The sequence below is a fragment of the Pseudopodoces humilis genome, chromosome 1, assembly GCF_049639895.1.
Source record: "Pseudopodoces humilis isolate 2021_Gansu_Grassland_sample_001 chromosome 1, ASM4963989v1, whole genome shotgun sequence".
Classification (NCBI taxonomy): domain Eukaryota; kingdom Metazoa; phylum Chordata; class Aves; order Passeriformes; family Paridae; genus Pseudopodoces; species Pseudopodoces humilis.
The window spans coordinates 61,156,874-61,173,246 of NC_142200.1; the positions used below are offsets into that span (position 1 = coordinate 61,156,874).

The 16,373-nt window shown below is 36.4% G+C and overlaps 1 protein-coding gene across 1 annotated transcript in view; it reads right to left on the reverse strand.

Annotated features, from left to right (window-relative positions):
- Positions 1-16,373, reverse strand: part of GABBR2 (gamma-aminobutyric acid type B receptor subunit 2) — a 458,385-nt gene that overhangs the window by 220,362 nt on the left and 221,650 nt on the right. Inside the window, exons 7-8 of the mRNA XM_005517349.2 lie at positions 11,439-11,630; positions 10,094-10,330 (exon numbers count right to left, since the gene is read on the reverse strand). Coding sequence (XP_005517406.1) covers positions 10,094-10,330; positions 11,439-11,630 — 429 coding nt within the window. The remainder of the gene's footprint in view (positions 1-10,093; positions 10,331-11,438; positions 11,631-16,373) is intronic.

Here is a 16,373-nt window from a genome sequence, read left to right on the forward strand (position 1 = left end):
CCAAAAGAATATGTACAATGAGCACAACTGATCACCAAAATATTCAGCATTTCTTTGATTTACATGATCTGCACTTAAAGTTGTGAGCTCTTATAGTCACCACTAGACATTATTTTTAAATTGCTATACTCCACCCCATTATTTTAATCACTAGCAGTTATTTGACATCTGAGTCATGTAATTCCATATAGTACCCTCGACACATTCTCCAAACGAGCTTGAACAAGCTCTTGAGCCTAATCATTCATTCCTAACTTACAGCTATACACCTGATCAGTACTCTTAAAATATCCCCACTAATTCCAGACAGCATCTCAAAAGAAGTTTCTCAATTTTCTGTGGGCAAAAAGGATTTTAGAATAAGGTTTTGAGTTATATTTGCAACTTGTTTATTAGAGCACTTTGCTGGGTAAGGACTGCCTCCTGCTCACAATGAACTGAAAGGAGATTTGTCCCTGATTGAAACAAGAACAGGATCAAACCAGTAAAATCTTACTATATTTTGCCTGTGCAGTGAAATAATAACAAAATGAAAGACTTAGAGAAGGGAGAACAGTAATACTAAAATTTTGCTTCTTTATGGGATTTATTGTCCCAGAAGAGTCCTGGTGAAAAGTTAGTAAATAATAACTTCCTCATCCATCTGAACCTCAGTGAGAGTTTTAGGTACACAGAACAGAACTACCAGAGCTGGAACAATCCCAAGGCAGCAGGGCTAACATCTGTTCTTGTGGAAAATGAAACAAGAACTGCAATTCCCTCAAGCACTCAAGAATTCAGTTTTATACTATTTCTAAAATATGTTAACTCCAAAACAATACTGTGTTTTAACTTTAGAATCATGACAGAAGAACATTCACATCCCAAATATTAAGCTAAACCAGTGCTTAGTCTCTAGTGCTCTCTTCTAGGAGGGAAGGGGTATAAATCAAATGTAGCTCTGAGGAAAACGTTTACAGACAGAGGCTGATGCAGGACACCTTATCTTGCTGTTCTGACCACTGTGCCCACTGAGAGAATATGCTGCACTTCAAGGCACTGTTTGGTGGTTTTCATCCCCAAACCACTGGGCAGCTGAGGGCTTCAAAATATACATGTAAAATGTCTTTGCTTGTAATTTCAAATGGAGACATACCAGACAGAAACAGCAGCATCCCTAAGTCTGCCATACATCTTTTTTCCTTCTCCTAGGGACACTCCTGCATTCCTAATGCAGGAATAACTACACCACTTAAAAACACTGATGCACTGGAATGCCCACAGTCCACAGATTTTTTAAAAAAAATTTTTTTTTTTTCTTTTTTTTTTTGCCTAAGCTTTATGGCATCATCTGCAAATACATGCCTGGAAGTATGGTCAGTTGTGCCTGTACCAGCCTGCACCTGTATGAGTTACATACCATCTGCCAGGTAATCATAGCAGAGCCTTGCTGGCTCTTCAAGACCATCAAGCTCCATCTTGTAAATATTTATATGGTCCATCTACTGATTAAATGGTCAATGCACACCTGGCTTATCTGGACATACTTCTGTGGAACTGTCATAATCTGTTACTGACCTGCTCCTCAACAACGACAGTAAAATCAATTTCAGAGAATGCACAGTCAGGTAAGAGGATGTTCATTAAACTCTAAGCACTAATAAATAAATGAGAACTAGAACAAGAGACATTGGAGACTGGAAACTCAAAACTGTACAGTGACGTAGATTAGAAAAGAGCCTTCCAGGAAATATTTTTCCTTCACATTATATTCTCCTAAATACACATTCTCCTGCAGTCTTCCTGTCCAGAATTGTTGTTCTTAAAAAAATATGTGTGCAGGTTAGGGACATAGCTATGGATATAATTCCTCTCCAGTGCCTCTCCACCCAGATCACAGACTCTGCTGGTACTTCATCTGTTCCCTCTGCACTCAAGTTATTTCTCTCTTGGGGAAGGAGGAGTCCTCCTTTACAGGCAGCATTACTTGAAAGGAGCTTGAAATAATTTTAGCCTGCACTATGTAATCATAGCTCTCAAGACAGTTGTTTGCTGGGCTGCTGTACTGACTGACACACTGTGTGCTACAACAGCTACCAAGAACTTCAACAGGTCCCAGTGCAGCTAAAGCACCTCAGATTTTCTCTTCTCCACTTTCCTTCTGCACCTCCTTTTACAGCAATGTTTCGATCCTTCTTAGGGGGGGTTGCACCTGCCAGTGGCAGAAACGGAGACATTCCAAACAGAAATTTAGAAATTTGCAGCATTGTCAACTCCATGTGCCTTTCACCACATTTCTGTTTCGGATAAGTATTGCTGGAGATATTCTGTCAAAGCAGTTCTTACAGCATATATTTCAAACCCTCAACTGTTTATATGGACTTGTATATGATGGAGTATTGATATTTTCTTGTTGCTATGGGATCATCACCAGAGATCCACACTGATGTGTCATCTGCCACTGATCACAAGATATTGACATGGTTTGAAGCCGCAGTACAGATGGATGGAGCTACTCCAGGTTTCCTGTCATTTTAGGGGATGGTATTTCAATGGTACACATGTTGCAAGCAGGACATTCCTCTGTAAGTGTCTGTAGAATATTATCCTATCACCCTTTTTCAGTAGGCACACAACACTTCCTATCTCACATGAAAAAAAAAGAACCCAACAACTTATTGAAGCGGGACACAGGGCTTTAATGCAGTGATAGAAGGTACATAACATTTTTCCTTCTTTTTCTGATAGGTGGTGAAGAGGTGGAAAAGGAGTCTGCCTAGTGGTATTTCTGACTAAGCAGAAGACAAAAGGCCATCTAATCATCAGGAAAAACAATGTCCTGCATATTCAACAGACACCAGAACCTGTAGTTCCATGTTCCCTGTCCAACACATACACACTCCCCACACTTTCAGTATCTTGCTACTTTGAAAGAGCTTTCTGTAACAATTTCAGACAAACCCAACTGGCAAGGCAAAAACTGTCTTGAAAAGTTGCTTAAAAACCATCAATACCCTCTCCCAGCTTAACTACTGATCTGGAGCAGGACAGAGCTTTCATAAATTTAACTTTTTTCTTTAGTTTTTTCATCCTTCAAATTCAAGAAACACAGACAAAAAAAAAACAAAACAAAAGGAAAAAAGCAATCCCAAAATATAAACCAAAGGTTGACTAGAAACATGCAGCTAAAAAACAAAGCACGGTTCAGAAAAAAACCCAAGGTTGTGGTAGTACTGAAGTGCACTTGCTTTCTTTAGAAGCTTGAAGAGAACTACCCTGTGAAGTGCAAACCTGCACCACCACTCAGACAGTGCAGTCACCTTCTCTTTAGCTTTGTTTCTTTATTATTCGTAGGGACTTCCACTCTTGGTACAAAAAGCAGCAACAAAGCAGCTTCCAGGGCATATTAAGCATTATGTTAAACACTGTCTAGATAGAAACAAAATTAAATACAAAGCAGAGGAAGCTAAGAGATATCAGCCAGAAAATGTTTCACTAGCTTTTCTATAAATGTATGTTGTTCATTTATTTTCATAAAATATCCAGCTATTAAAATGACAGATGCTGCAGTAAGTGTTCTACAACTTCAGACTAAAGCCTTTTTTATTTGACACCTACTATAACTATTAAATCGTCAACTGCTGATTAGCTTGAGGGCTAATCTTTGAAATGTCACAGTTAATTTCAGATCTCGTTTCTAAAAGTTACTATTTCCTTTTGTATGCAGTTTTACACTGTTGGCAGATGAAAACATTTGCAATGAATTTTCCTAATGAGCAAACATTGTTTATGACCTTATGCAAACTTGCTGGTGGCTTAGTTTAGCTGCTCTCTATTTTGAGGAGTCTCCTAAATGAACTGGCCACATGGAGAGCAAATTAGTTCACCAACCCACTCACTGTACTGCTCTTGCTTGCACATGGGAGTTGGATAATTTACTGGAAGTCAGGAGGGAGTAATGTAGTAAGAGAGTCACCATATTTATCTCAGGTAAACAGAGATTCAAGGTTCAAGAAAACCCAAAAGCTCTGTAGGGGGTCTTGCACACAGCTAGATCCCAAGTATTTTTGTGCTACACAAGAAATGCCCTAACAGGAATCAAGTTCTGAAAACTGAAAAGGCAAAGCAAAGCATTAAATTCACAGCAGTTCACTCTCACAGGGTCAGGTGTAGAAAAAACCCCAAGATTTTTGTCAAGAGTCAGTGGAGATGTGAGCATGTGTGTGTATGTGCATACATTTATAGATTTTCCTGACTATGTGTTTTGCTAGCTTGTCGTACTCCCTCAAATCACCCAATTATGGTTAATGTCCAACAAGAAATTTTCAAATGCTCAAAATTAAGTCAAATTTGATTGAACATTCAAAAGCGTTTCTCAGTAACAGATGTCTTTTTACTGTTAAGTATTCCACTGCACACTAAACCTCTACCTCCTGCCTCTTTTATAAAATTAAATGTTCTTTTAAAGCTCTATTCTATATTAACAAGAAATTTTTTGACTGAAATTTATGTCCTCCCCCCAATACTTTTAGTATTCACCCTACCTCAGCCATGCCAACACAGAAAATTTAACTTCAGGCATAAATAGCTCTTGAGGCTTAATTCAGAACCCTTCATGCAAAATTAGCTGCACTGATCAATGCTACTAACAGAAATATTTGCTGGACTCCCATATTAAGCAAAAGTTCATCCTGCTGAAGTCCATTCTAATTTTACCTGATTCTCTGCCAAAGACCAACACATTTTTTAATTTAACCATCTTGGGTATGTTATTTTTCCAGGGTGACATGAAAGAAATACTTTCTCCCTGTTCCTATTCCATTGCTAACACCTCCTGTATTTCTGAGATTCCTGTTCAGCACAGTGGCTACTGAAGCCTTGAAATTGGAGGCAAGCTGCTAAGATAAATCTTCAGAAATAATCAGCATCAAAATACAAAGCAAGCTTCATATAAATAAGCATTTTTCCAGTTATGAAATATGACTAGATCCATTCAAATGCAGGCTGCAGGGACAGACTTGAAAGCTATTTCATGGCTGTGGTTTCAATTGTGCAGCAGCTACTGTGATGGAATTTTATCCTACTGTGCTAGTCTCTGGCTGACATAAAAGGAAAAGACAACACTGTATTTAATTTTCTCACTCCTCCACTGCAATTCTTTTTCCATTACACAGAAATAATAGAAGGTCATAAGGATGAGAAATAAATTAGCAATTTTGAAATTTGATTTATAGTAACAGATAATAGCAATAAATGCAAGAAGCAAAATACCCCGCTGCAACAGTTCAGGCATAAATCAGTGAGAATGGTAACATTCCTGACTTCACATCGGTGACAAAGGTGAAGCAAATAGAAAATTACAGGAAAACATTTTTTAAAAATAGTGTCAAGTTTTGAATAAAAAAGGCATTAAAAATTATCTCTGACATGAACTGTATTTTTCCCACTACTTGGCTCCCCCATGAAACCAACTAATATCCTGAGAACAAATCTGGTATTTAATATGGCAATCTTCCAGTGTCTAAAGGGAACAGACAAGAAAACTGCAGAGTGACAATTTACAAGGAGATATAGTGATGGGATAAGAGTAAATGGATTCCCACTGAAAGAGGGAAAGATTTAAATTAGATATTAGGAAGAAATTCTTTACTGTGAAGGTGCTGAAGAACTGGAAGAGGTTGCCCAAAGAAATCGTGGATGCCCCATCCTTGAAAGTGTTCAAGAAGTGGTTGGATGGAGCTCTGAGTGGAGTTGGAACTAGGTGGCCTTTAAGGCCCCTCCCAACCTAAACCATTCTATGACATCTTTCCAAATATAACCAACGTTTTTTTTTTGCTAACAAATATAAATATTGCTGTAATTGTAAGTTGCTGTGTAGTCATCCATGGTTTCTACAAAGAGAAAAAAAGAAGAGAAAAAAAATGACTAAAACAAAATCCATATAATTTCTGGATGGATTTTGATTTGGTATACACTAAATATGACTTGGTGTCCTGAGAAGACAGCACTAATTCTTCACTAATTATTAAGCCAGCAAGCTATATTATGGTAGCATTGCACAAAATAAACTGACTTTTCTTCTCTTTTTTAAAAATTATCCCTTAGACAGTCTTGCTCTATGAGAATAATTCTGAGTCTGTGGAAAATTCTCCTCAGCATTCACACATACAAAATAAACATGTCATAGGAAGAATGCTGTAAAATGCTATAGAATTGAAATGCAGATATATACATCTCCCAGACATATTTTTTTTCCCCATCACTTTATCACTCTGTACTGATTCAAAGCAGTCACAGTTCAACAGAGACCTCAGTAGATTCTGCAAACCTAAATTACTTCCAGTGCCTCTACCAACTACATCAGGGATGCCTCAGACATCTAAACTGTGTCAAAAAAACCTGTGTAAACACTTATTTTCTTGTCTTCCATTTTCTGACACTTAAGTTATCAGAAAGAATGTGTACTTTTTGAGAAGAGGAATGTATTTAGCAAGGAAACAGGACCTGGCACTTAATAAATCACAAGGGTGGTGTTGCATTCAGTTTATACAAATGTCTCTATCTGGACTAAGGAAAGTGGGAAAAAAAGTTCAAAATCCTTTATTTTTTTCCATTTCAACAACTTTCTCATTTATAACTCATCAAGTTCTCTGATAACTAAGGAAATTAGAAAAATGCACACCATAAAAGCCAAGGTAGTCCCAAATCCAAAGCACTCCTGCCCTGAAAGCTGGTCATTGCAGAGGGGCCATTCTAACCACAAAATGCCTTACTCAACTGGAAAATGGCCAAAACCAATGAATCTGACTCCAGAATCAGGACATTCAGATTAACAAAACTGTAGGGAGATCCCTGCAGGTCCTTTGTTTTGCATTTCTCATCACAAAATTGTTTTCCACCTGTAAAACAGTATCCAGTTTGTCTTTTAGAAAGTGTGGCAGATAGCTGTATTACTCTTGTCTGACAAAACACCAAATTTATGTTTTCTTGCTCTGTATTCAGAATACACTAGAAATCTATATGTCACTCAACTTGATTATAAGTCCTGTAAGTCTGATAAGTACTAAGGCAAAATAACAGAAGGAATCAATTTGCTAAGTAAAAAAAAAAAATCCAGAAAGAGAGCAGAACCCTCAGGAATATTTAAGGAATATCGTAATTTCCCTTCCAATAGATTTCTGACAGCCGAATTAGAATAAATAACATTTTGTACTGAGTTTCTGAGGCATAAAAATAGGATTTGTCATGTCAAGTCTCTGGGCAATAGCCTTATCTGTTTTCTAGATGCTGTCTCCTAGAAAATTTTAAAAAATTTAAAAAAATAAAAAGAGCAGAAAGTTGAAAGAATGATATTCTGTATAATCAGGAACTAGCACACTTCATCCAAAGTCTTTTCAAAATTGTTTAAAAAATTCCACAATCCCCTCTTCACTCAATGGTGTTGTTTTCTATAAATAATTTCAAAGAAAATGAAAACTGGGTAAAGGAATTTATTATTTATGCCATGACAGTGCTTCTGATATCATATTCACAGAAAGCATAGAGAAAGATGCCTCTACTTAATATATTTCCAGTTTTAGATTCTTGTCTACAGCTTCTTGTCTATCTTCTCTTACCTAATAAAAAACAACATAGTTTATTATTGGATGAGTTTTTGAATATTGATAAGATTAATCCTCTCTTTTATCTCCTTTTTTTTTCAAAACTCACTTTATACTTGGCACAGATACTCTTGAATAAAGGAATGTACTTTTCCTGTTTAGAATAAGTTTTTAAAAATAAACTGTAAAAAAAAAATATATTAAAATACATATTCTGGGGAAAAATGAAGCTAGATTTAGCACTCCAAGACTTAAAACTCATATTCCAGTGAAATTTTTAAATTAGGTCACAAATGACATCAATTTATTAGACTGAAGAATAAAAAATTTAAAAGTATTTCTGGTAGGAATCGATCTGCTCCTTCAACTTTCTGAACAATACAATGCAAAAAAATTAATATTCCTCTAAAACTCTTTCTCCATGCTACCTAGAAAAGATTGAGCATTCTATGTTGTAATTATGCCCTAAAGTGAGTGTAGTTGCTATAGACTTTCTTCTCTCCATATCTCTTTCAATAAAATGTTTTTGTGAATTACAGGTACAGGAAGCATGATCCCCGCAATTACCAGATTTGGGCTGTGCATTGTCATTATGATTTGGTTGACCAATGATAAAGAGAAATATTTTACCCAGCACCTCAGACAGGTACTAAATACAGTGAATAATCATGCAGTAATGTCTTTGAAAACCATTATACCTGAGACAATAAAGTAAGTCAGCATAGCTGAATGTGGCTGTTGAAGCTTTGATTCATTCCCTACCTAAAGGGTTGCTTGTGAGATTTTGCTGGTGGCTCTGAAACTAGTAAAAAAGAGCTTTCTTTCAATCTTAGATTTTTTGGATTTGATTTTGTTGGTTTTTTGGGATTTTTTTTTTTTTTTGATGGAGAGGAAGCAGTGAAGGGTAATTAAGCAGCACTAATGAAATCTATCAATTTCACCATAACTGGCTGCAAAACTAAGCAGAAGACAAAACAGATAAGAAAAACAAAACAAAACAAAAAGGAACCACACAGAAATATTCAATGTCAAGCCTATTGATAGATACTGTACATTGAATAACACAGGACAGATACAACTGAGTCCCTGCACAGTCTGGTTCATAGCTGCTACTCTGAGAGCTTCATCAAAGGTCCAGTCCTACTGTGGAATACAGTATGGATTCAATTCAATACAATGGAACAACAAATTCTTTTACTGAAACTTTCAGTCAAATTCAGTGTAAAAATAAAGCAAAATTCAGATTGTGTAAGCAGCTACATAGAAGTATTGTCTTGCCAAATGGTTGGTTTTTACGTAGAAATTCTGAATTCGTTTCAATTGTACCACATCACAGAAACCTTTTTCAGCAATTAACAAGGACACCAAAAGGTGAGCCTTTACACCTTGTTGATGTATTTGTGCAGGCATTTCCTCCTTGAACCAGTTTCTGACATGTATGACAACCTTACTTCTGCTGCTTCAACATGTTGAGATGTTAATTGATATCCAAGACAGTTTATTCTAACATGGGGACAGAACCTAACTAGCTCCCTCCAGCCTTCTCCATGCTCTTGCTGCAAGGAGATGCCTCTCTGGGCATCACTGAAATACACTTTTCTTCAAGCACTGTTTTCCTTATCTAGCCATATTGCAGACCAAGCACACTGCTCAACAAAGCATATTCCAGTAGCTTCCTTGTTGCAGCTATTGGAAACTCCAAAGACCATTTTCCCTGAAATGGAGTCTGCTCATCTCTCTTGCTGAGCTCTGCAGACTCCTGAACACATATGCACCACTAACTTCCAACTGATGCTGCCTCAGATACAATTAAGCAAGTAAGAATTTTTAAGACCACAAAAAAATCTCCTGTTTTACTCTGCTAAAAAGCAGAAGAAATGTAAACAAATTTAAAAAAAAAAAACAAAAAACTATGAGTTTGCAATTGTACAATTGAAATCAGAATGAGGATACTACTGTATATGACCAGTTCTTCTTAAGTCAATATAAGCATGCTTTGTACTTAACTGTGAAAAAATACAAATTATAAACAAATTTAAACCATAACTGAAGCACGTTACAAGAATATAGATTTTCATCACTGGAGTTAGAGACAGTGTACTATAACCTATTACCAAACCTAAATCATGGAGAGAAACATGTATTTTCAGATCACATTCCAGTTTCTCCTTAACTGCTAAAACATTCGCTTAAAAGGTCACTGCAGCTTGAAAAACTTGTGGTTCCCTTGAGACCACTCTGATTTGTTAATTCAGATGACATTCATGCTAAAAAATCTGATAACTGAGAAATTGTACAGTGTCATCCCTTGGCAACTGAAGACAGGTAATGAGCAACACTGTCAAGGCAACAACATTAATTTTTAATATAAAGTGGAACTGGAAGCTCTAAAGATAGAAAAAATATACAACTGTGTTTCTTTTTCAAGCTTGCTTAATATTTAATACTTGTTTCAACTACTGACACAAAATCACAAGCCTCCTGAATCCCACAATTATCTGATGAGGACTTACCGTTACTCCAAAGAACCTGGTTTCATTCATAGCATTCAGAAAAATTTTGCCTAGTTTGTGATTTGTGTAGTTAAAATCTTCAATTTTTTGGTGCTTGTTGGTGGAATTCAGATAATTCATTGCCCGCTGTAGGGTCCTGGCAATCACCCATATTCCATCATAGGCATAACCATGAAATTTGCTGGATTGTCCATCACCACGTTTAGCATTGTATTCCTTTTCATACTGCTGTGGAGTCTGCAGAGGAGATGAAATTCAGTTTTACCTCAATACTTAACATTTTACAGAGTGGAATCTCAACCAACATCTCAAACTGCACACTCTAATTTAGAGACATGCATAACTAATACAGAAAAGGTCCCCAAAATAAAATTATGAAAGAAAATAAAATTCAAGGAACAAGTATTGCCTGATTTAAAAACTTCTGGTGAGAATGCAGAACTAGGACACAGAGAGTCTGAAAGCAGTTGTACTGCCTCACTGTATAAATGACAACTTGGTTTATTTTACTTTTGTACAAAAAGGCTCCAGTTCAGCCAAAACTGTACACTGGTGAGCCATAACACTAGAGCAGAGAATAAGTCTGTATCCCTGCAAATTAGTGGTCTGGTTACACTTTACAGGATAACACAAGCCCTTTACTCAATATAAAATTTGGAGTGGCAATTTGTCTATATTTTACAAGTTAACTACGATCTGGATGGTGTGCTATCAGATGATGAGTTGCCCCTCAGTAAAGTTGCCTTTCATGCTCACTCAGCAAGGCATGAAAGGCAGATTGGAAAAAAAAAATAAAAATGAAAAGCAGCAAAATAAACATGCTTATATTTATTCATTGGTCACAGTTTGTATGGATTTGTTCAGTGATAAAATTTTATGTGTTTTATTGAAACACCACATATATTTAAAACAAGACTCACCTTCTGCCCCCTAGTTCTGAGAGGCACAAATCATCATTCAAATTGTCTGTTTGCAGAACAGGTTTAAATATGAGAGTTTTCTGTTTCTGTGCTCAACTATTTAACTTGAAGTGACACAGCACATGATACTAAAGACTGTAATTCAAACTTTAATGTACATTTAACTATAATGTTCATACCGGGGTAAGAGGGAAGATTCGAAGCAAGGGACTTCACTGCTTTCTTACCCTGTAGAGAATTAGATTTGATTTTCAAATATTTTAAAATTGCAAACTTTGTCAAGTGGTAAAACTATCTGTGATGACTGCCAGGTCACTCAATAGAAGAACCCTTCAGCTTCACCTCCCTCCCTGGTGCTTTACTGCGCCAACCCGGCAGAGAGAGAACTGATGCTATAATAAAAGAGATGGAAGAAAAATACTAACCCTTCCTGATATAGTCTTATTCGTTTTCGAGCTGAGAGGCTCAAAATCCACTCCAATATAACCTTCCATGGCTGCAAGAAGATTTTTGCTGAGACACTGTGTGGAATTAATCCAGGATTCCCACCAAAGATTTTCATACCACCCTGGAATAATCCATTGATATTTGCTGCCATACATTTCTTCATCATAAGCCTGCAAATACGAAAAACAGAAAAGATAATGGACATTCTAATTTTGAACATAAAAACATAGTATTGAACATAAAACCAATTGCTTTTTGTTAACTTTTTTTTCATTGTAAATGAAATGATGGTGTAATTTGGGTACAAAAGTATTTTGAACACCTTAGAATAATTACTTGCTAATAATGAAGACTTTTTTTGAAGACTCCTGACTTTAGAATTCAGGACATGAGAATTTACTAAACCCTGTTTTTCTTTCAGTGGATCATTTCTTAAAAATCAGAAAATTGAAACTGTATTCTAGAACTGAGGGAGTTAAAGAGGAACACAAACAGAAGGCACAGCTTTCCAAAGAAAGTTCTTCATAACACAACTATTACATAAGTGATAGAACCACCATGCTACCATGCTGCAAATGCTACCACATTTAAACTAAGGTATTATCACCCTTAAATAGGCACCATTGAATCACAAGTGGCAAACGTGAATTAGGTGGCTGCTAAAAAGCAGACCACAGTAACATTAAGTTAGGAGTTCCTTCTGAGGAGCATGAGTGAATAGTGAACTGATAAAGCAAAATCTTAATGATTTTTTTTTTTTTTAGCAAGAATTTTCTTCATATGAAATTCTATATGGTTGGAATACAGCCCACTGTAATTCAAGATACTGAGATTATAGTTATCTCCTTTCAATACTTAGCAGATATATATATATATATATATAATATATATATATAAAATACATATATATATATATATATATAAAAGGAAACAGAAATACTTTCTTAGTTAAGCACATACGTTGTTGTACCTAAAAGCTGATCTATTCTTAGATATTCTCTTTGATTGGGAAGAGTGTTCTATGCCAAAATTAGCAAATTTTATGTCAGATGTTTCTCTCACTGTCTTGCAACTAGATATTTTTCTTTTGGCATTTCAGTTAGACTCCATTTCAAAATTTCAGGTTTCATGCTTCTTTGGCTCCTAATATAAGCAATACTTGAGATAGAAGGCCTAAGATAAAAACTGTAATTTTTAGAAGTACATGGTACAAGCTTAGAGCTGTTATGAGGAGAACTTCTGCATTTTCACAGAAAATATTACAGAAGAAGGAAATTATAAGAATGCAAACAGGACATATTAGTCATTCTGAAATAACTGTTTTGAAAAGTATCCCAAAGATCATACACAAAGCCTATCAGAGAAGAAAAGATCAATAGCAGAATATATGAAATAGGACAGCCTCCTAAATATGTTAATACCCAAATTAAAAATGGGCTTTAAATCTGTGAAGTCTATTATAATGGTGCCAGCTCAGTTCATAACAGTATTGTGCACAAAGCAGATTTATTTGGCCCCTGGTTGCAGAAGCTTTTGTTCAGCCAAAATCAAATTTTATGCCTTTGTATACAATGCTGCTTGAAAGTCCTGTCTGAAACGCGGTGTCTTGCATCTCATATATTACTTACTCCACAATCCACATGAGCAGTTTGTGTTTCACTTGCTTGTTAATTCTGCCCTTCCAGAAGCATATCTGCTTCTGTCCTCCTACCCACCCTCCACTCCTGCACAGCTCTGGAGACACTTTATTCCAGGGCCACCTGCGAGGAAATAGCAATTCTGTGCTGCAGTACTTCCCTCTAAGAGAGTTTTCATTATACAGTTAGGTCATTCAAGACCTTTCAGTGACTCAGTGTTTTTTATCTGACAGTTTGCAGATCATGAGGATGCAAACTGACACAGAATAGTGCTTTTAGAGAAGGACAGTCTTACGTAGCTTCCCCTGCTCTACCGAGATTAAAGTATCATTTTGTGTGTTGCCAGAAAGTATTGGCTGTGAACTATTCCGAAATTAGAGCTGCTGGAAATTTTCTGTTTGCATAAGCACTTGTACTGTTTCCTGCATAATCTGTGAATTCCCTGGGAAATGGGCTGAAAATTAAAAGTTTCAAAATAGCCAGAAATTTCATCTTGGAAATTGCCCGAAAGACTGGTTACACTTTCACATTTCTGCAACAATCTGGTTTAACAAAACACAAAACAAACACTTTAAGAGCTGTCAGCTCTTCCTTGGAGATACGGTGGAATGACAGGGCTTGAAGGGTAGTCTGAGGAAGGCAAAAGTAGGAAGAAAATCAGCTCCTCTGAGGCTGAGCACCATGACCATACAGTCATTTTTCTAGTGACAGCACAGCTGATAGTATTCAGACATTTCAGTGTTTGGGTCCCAGAAGACTTACTGCAAAATAAATAAAACAAATAAAAACACTTTTCTGACACCATTTTCTCCCTGTTGATTCTGCTAAATGGAGATGATTTTGATGCTTAAAGGATACAAGTACTTGAAACACGTGGATCTTTCTTGAACTGTTTGATTGCACATAGACCAATACTTACAAGTTTCAGTTTTTAAGGGGAAGATTTTTTGGCAGACAAGAGCAAACTGAAGAAGGTTTGCACAAACTCCAGAACAGCATAAAGTAGTCATACATTTTCCTTTATTTTTTTCCCATGCCCTATGTAGGATGCAAAGCCTTGAGTTGCTGTCAAGCAGCCAGGAAACTGTCATGGGCAACTTCTGCCCTTGTGAAATTGAGTTTTTTTTCTTTCAAAACATTTCATTCTTGTTTAAATCCATAAATAAATGCTTATCTACAACAAAGAGATTAATGTAAGAGATATTTCTTATGTATAGTAGACAATCATTGGCAATTTGTTGATTGTTGAAGTATTGTTTTGACCAAAAGACCCTAATTTCTCTTCCAAGAAAACATTACATTCATCCCACTGAGGTGAAAATTAATTATAAAGTTAATATTTCCTATAGAACTAAAGTTGCTCACTGTTTTTTGACACTGGTGATAAATGAACAGCTAAGCTTATTTAAATCCTTGTAGGAAATACCTGCCAACATTCACTTTGACTTGAACCAGTCCTGTCCTGTTTTTATAGTTTGCTACTGAATTATACTATCTTTTAGTCCTTTTTTTTTTTTTTTTTTTTTTGGGTGTGGGTGTGGGTGTTGGTCTCTTCTTCCAAATACAAAGAATAGGAAAAGAGGAAATGATGTGAAGTTGCAATAGAGGTGTTTTAGACTGGATATTAGGAAAGACCTCATCACTGGAAGGATTATCAGGGACTGGGAAGAGGTTGAGTCACCATCATAGGAAGCACTCAAAGGATGTGCAGATGAGGCACTCAGGGACATGGCTTAGTGGTGGACTTGGCAGTGCTGGGTTAAAGGCTGGACTAGATGATCTTAAAGGTCTTTTACAACCTAAATGGTTCTATGATCTTATATAAACTCCAATGGATGTCCTGAGGAAACCTCACAGCATGTGACTGTTGAATCCAGGCAGAAAAGTGAGGCAGACTTTAGAGGTTTTACCACCTACATAAGTCATTACCAAATAATATTTAGGATATAACCACAATCAGAAGTAAAAAAATAAAAAAAGGTCTTGCACTAGTGATAAAGCATCTTCCTTTAACAAACTCAAAGCCTTTTTCTGACTGATGTCAGTAACCTTGCAGAATATAATGGGGAATCACAAGTGAAACCTGTCTGAAGACACACCTGGAAAAGAGGAGTTAAAAAAACTTAACATATCTAAATTATTGTGCTCTTAGACATATATATCTGTAGGAGTGCATGAGTCAACAATGTATTTTATGAGTAATAACAAGCTTTCTGACATATTGTAGTGCATTAATATATAAATGACCTACTTTGAACTGCCCTCTCCTCCATTCAGCCTCCTGCTGAAACTCACAAATAAATACATTTTAAAAAGCCTAAATATATGATCTTTCAGATTTCTCTGGGCTCCAGAAAAATCCATCTTATTATTTTTGACACTAATGTGCTTTAGAAGCAGCCATCATGCTTTAAACCACTCAGAGTTATGCACATTTCCCACCTTCACACCAAACTGTAGCTGCAGAAACCTGCGGTCAGCATTCCTGTGAGAGAGACATCTTCTCCCTGGGACCCTTCAGACAACAGCAATGCAGACTAAAGGACAGCCTGCCCCTCCAAGGAAATCTAGAATTTCTTCAGTGGCCTCACATGGACATGGATTTGGAAGAGAATTCTAGAGAAATGCAACTACAAAATAAGGGCAACTAGAAATGAGGCCAATCTCTAGCTAATGTTGGTTTGGAAGATAATTCTGACCAGGACCCCTCTGCTGGGAAAATGCAGCCCAACCCCAAGAGATCTGAGGAGCATCTGGGCTGTAGAAGTACCATTCTTTCTTCCAGGAATGAAAAAAATAGGAGATTATCTCTGTCAATCCAATTTAAATGGCAGTACAAAAAGATCTGTATACAAAGACCTATCAGAGATGAGAAGAATGAAAAGTAAAATAATACTTTCCATTTCCTTTTGGATAAAAACAGATTTTGTTCCTTCCAAATACACGCTACAGTCTCCTTTCCAAATTTTGTCACCAACTGGGACAGCTGCTGAGTAAGAGCCAAAATGCAGCTGAGGCACATGTAGCACTCAGATTTTGAACTTCTGCCTTTCTTTTCTTTCCAAGGATAGGTAACTGTCTCATTAGGTGAACACTAAAAAAAAGATCCTTGTAAATTTAGATGCTGTCATTATTGCTTGTCCATTATATTTGCTGTGTTCTTGGATTAATCTAACTATTTAGACTAAGAAGTCCACAGGCCACTAATATCTTTCTCTTCATGATTTTTTTCAGGCCGGTACAAGTAGAGATCCACATTTTAATCCTGCTACATTT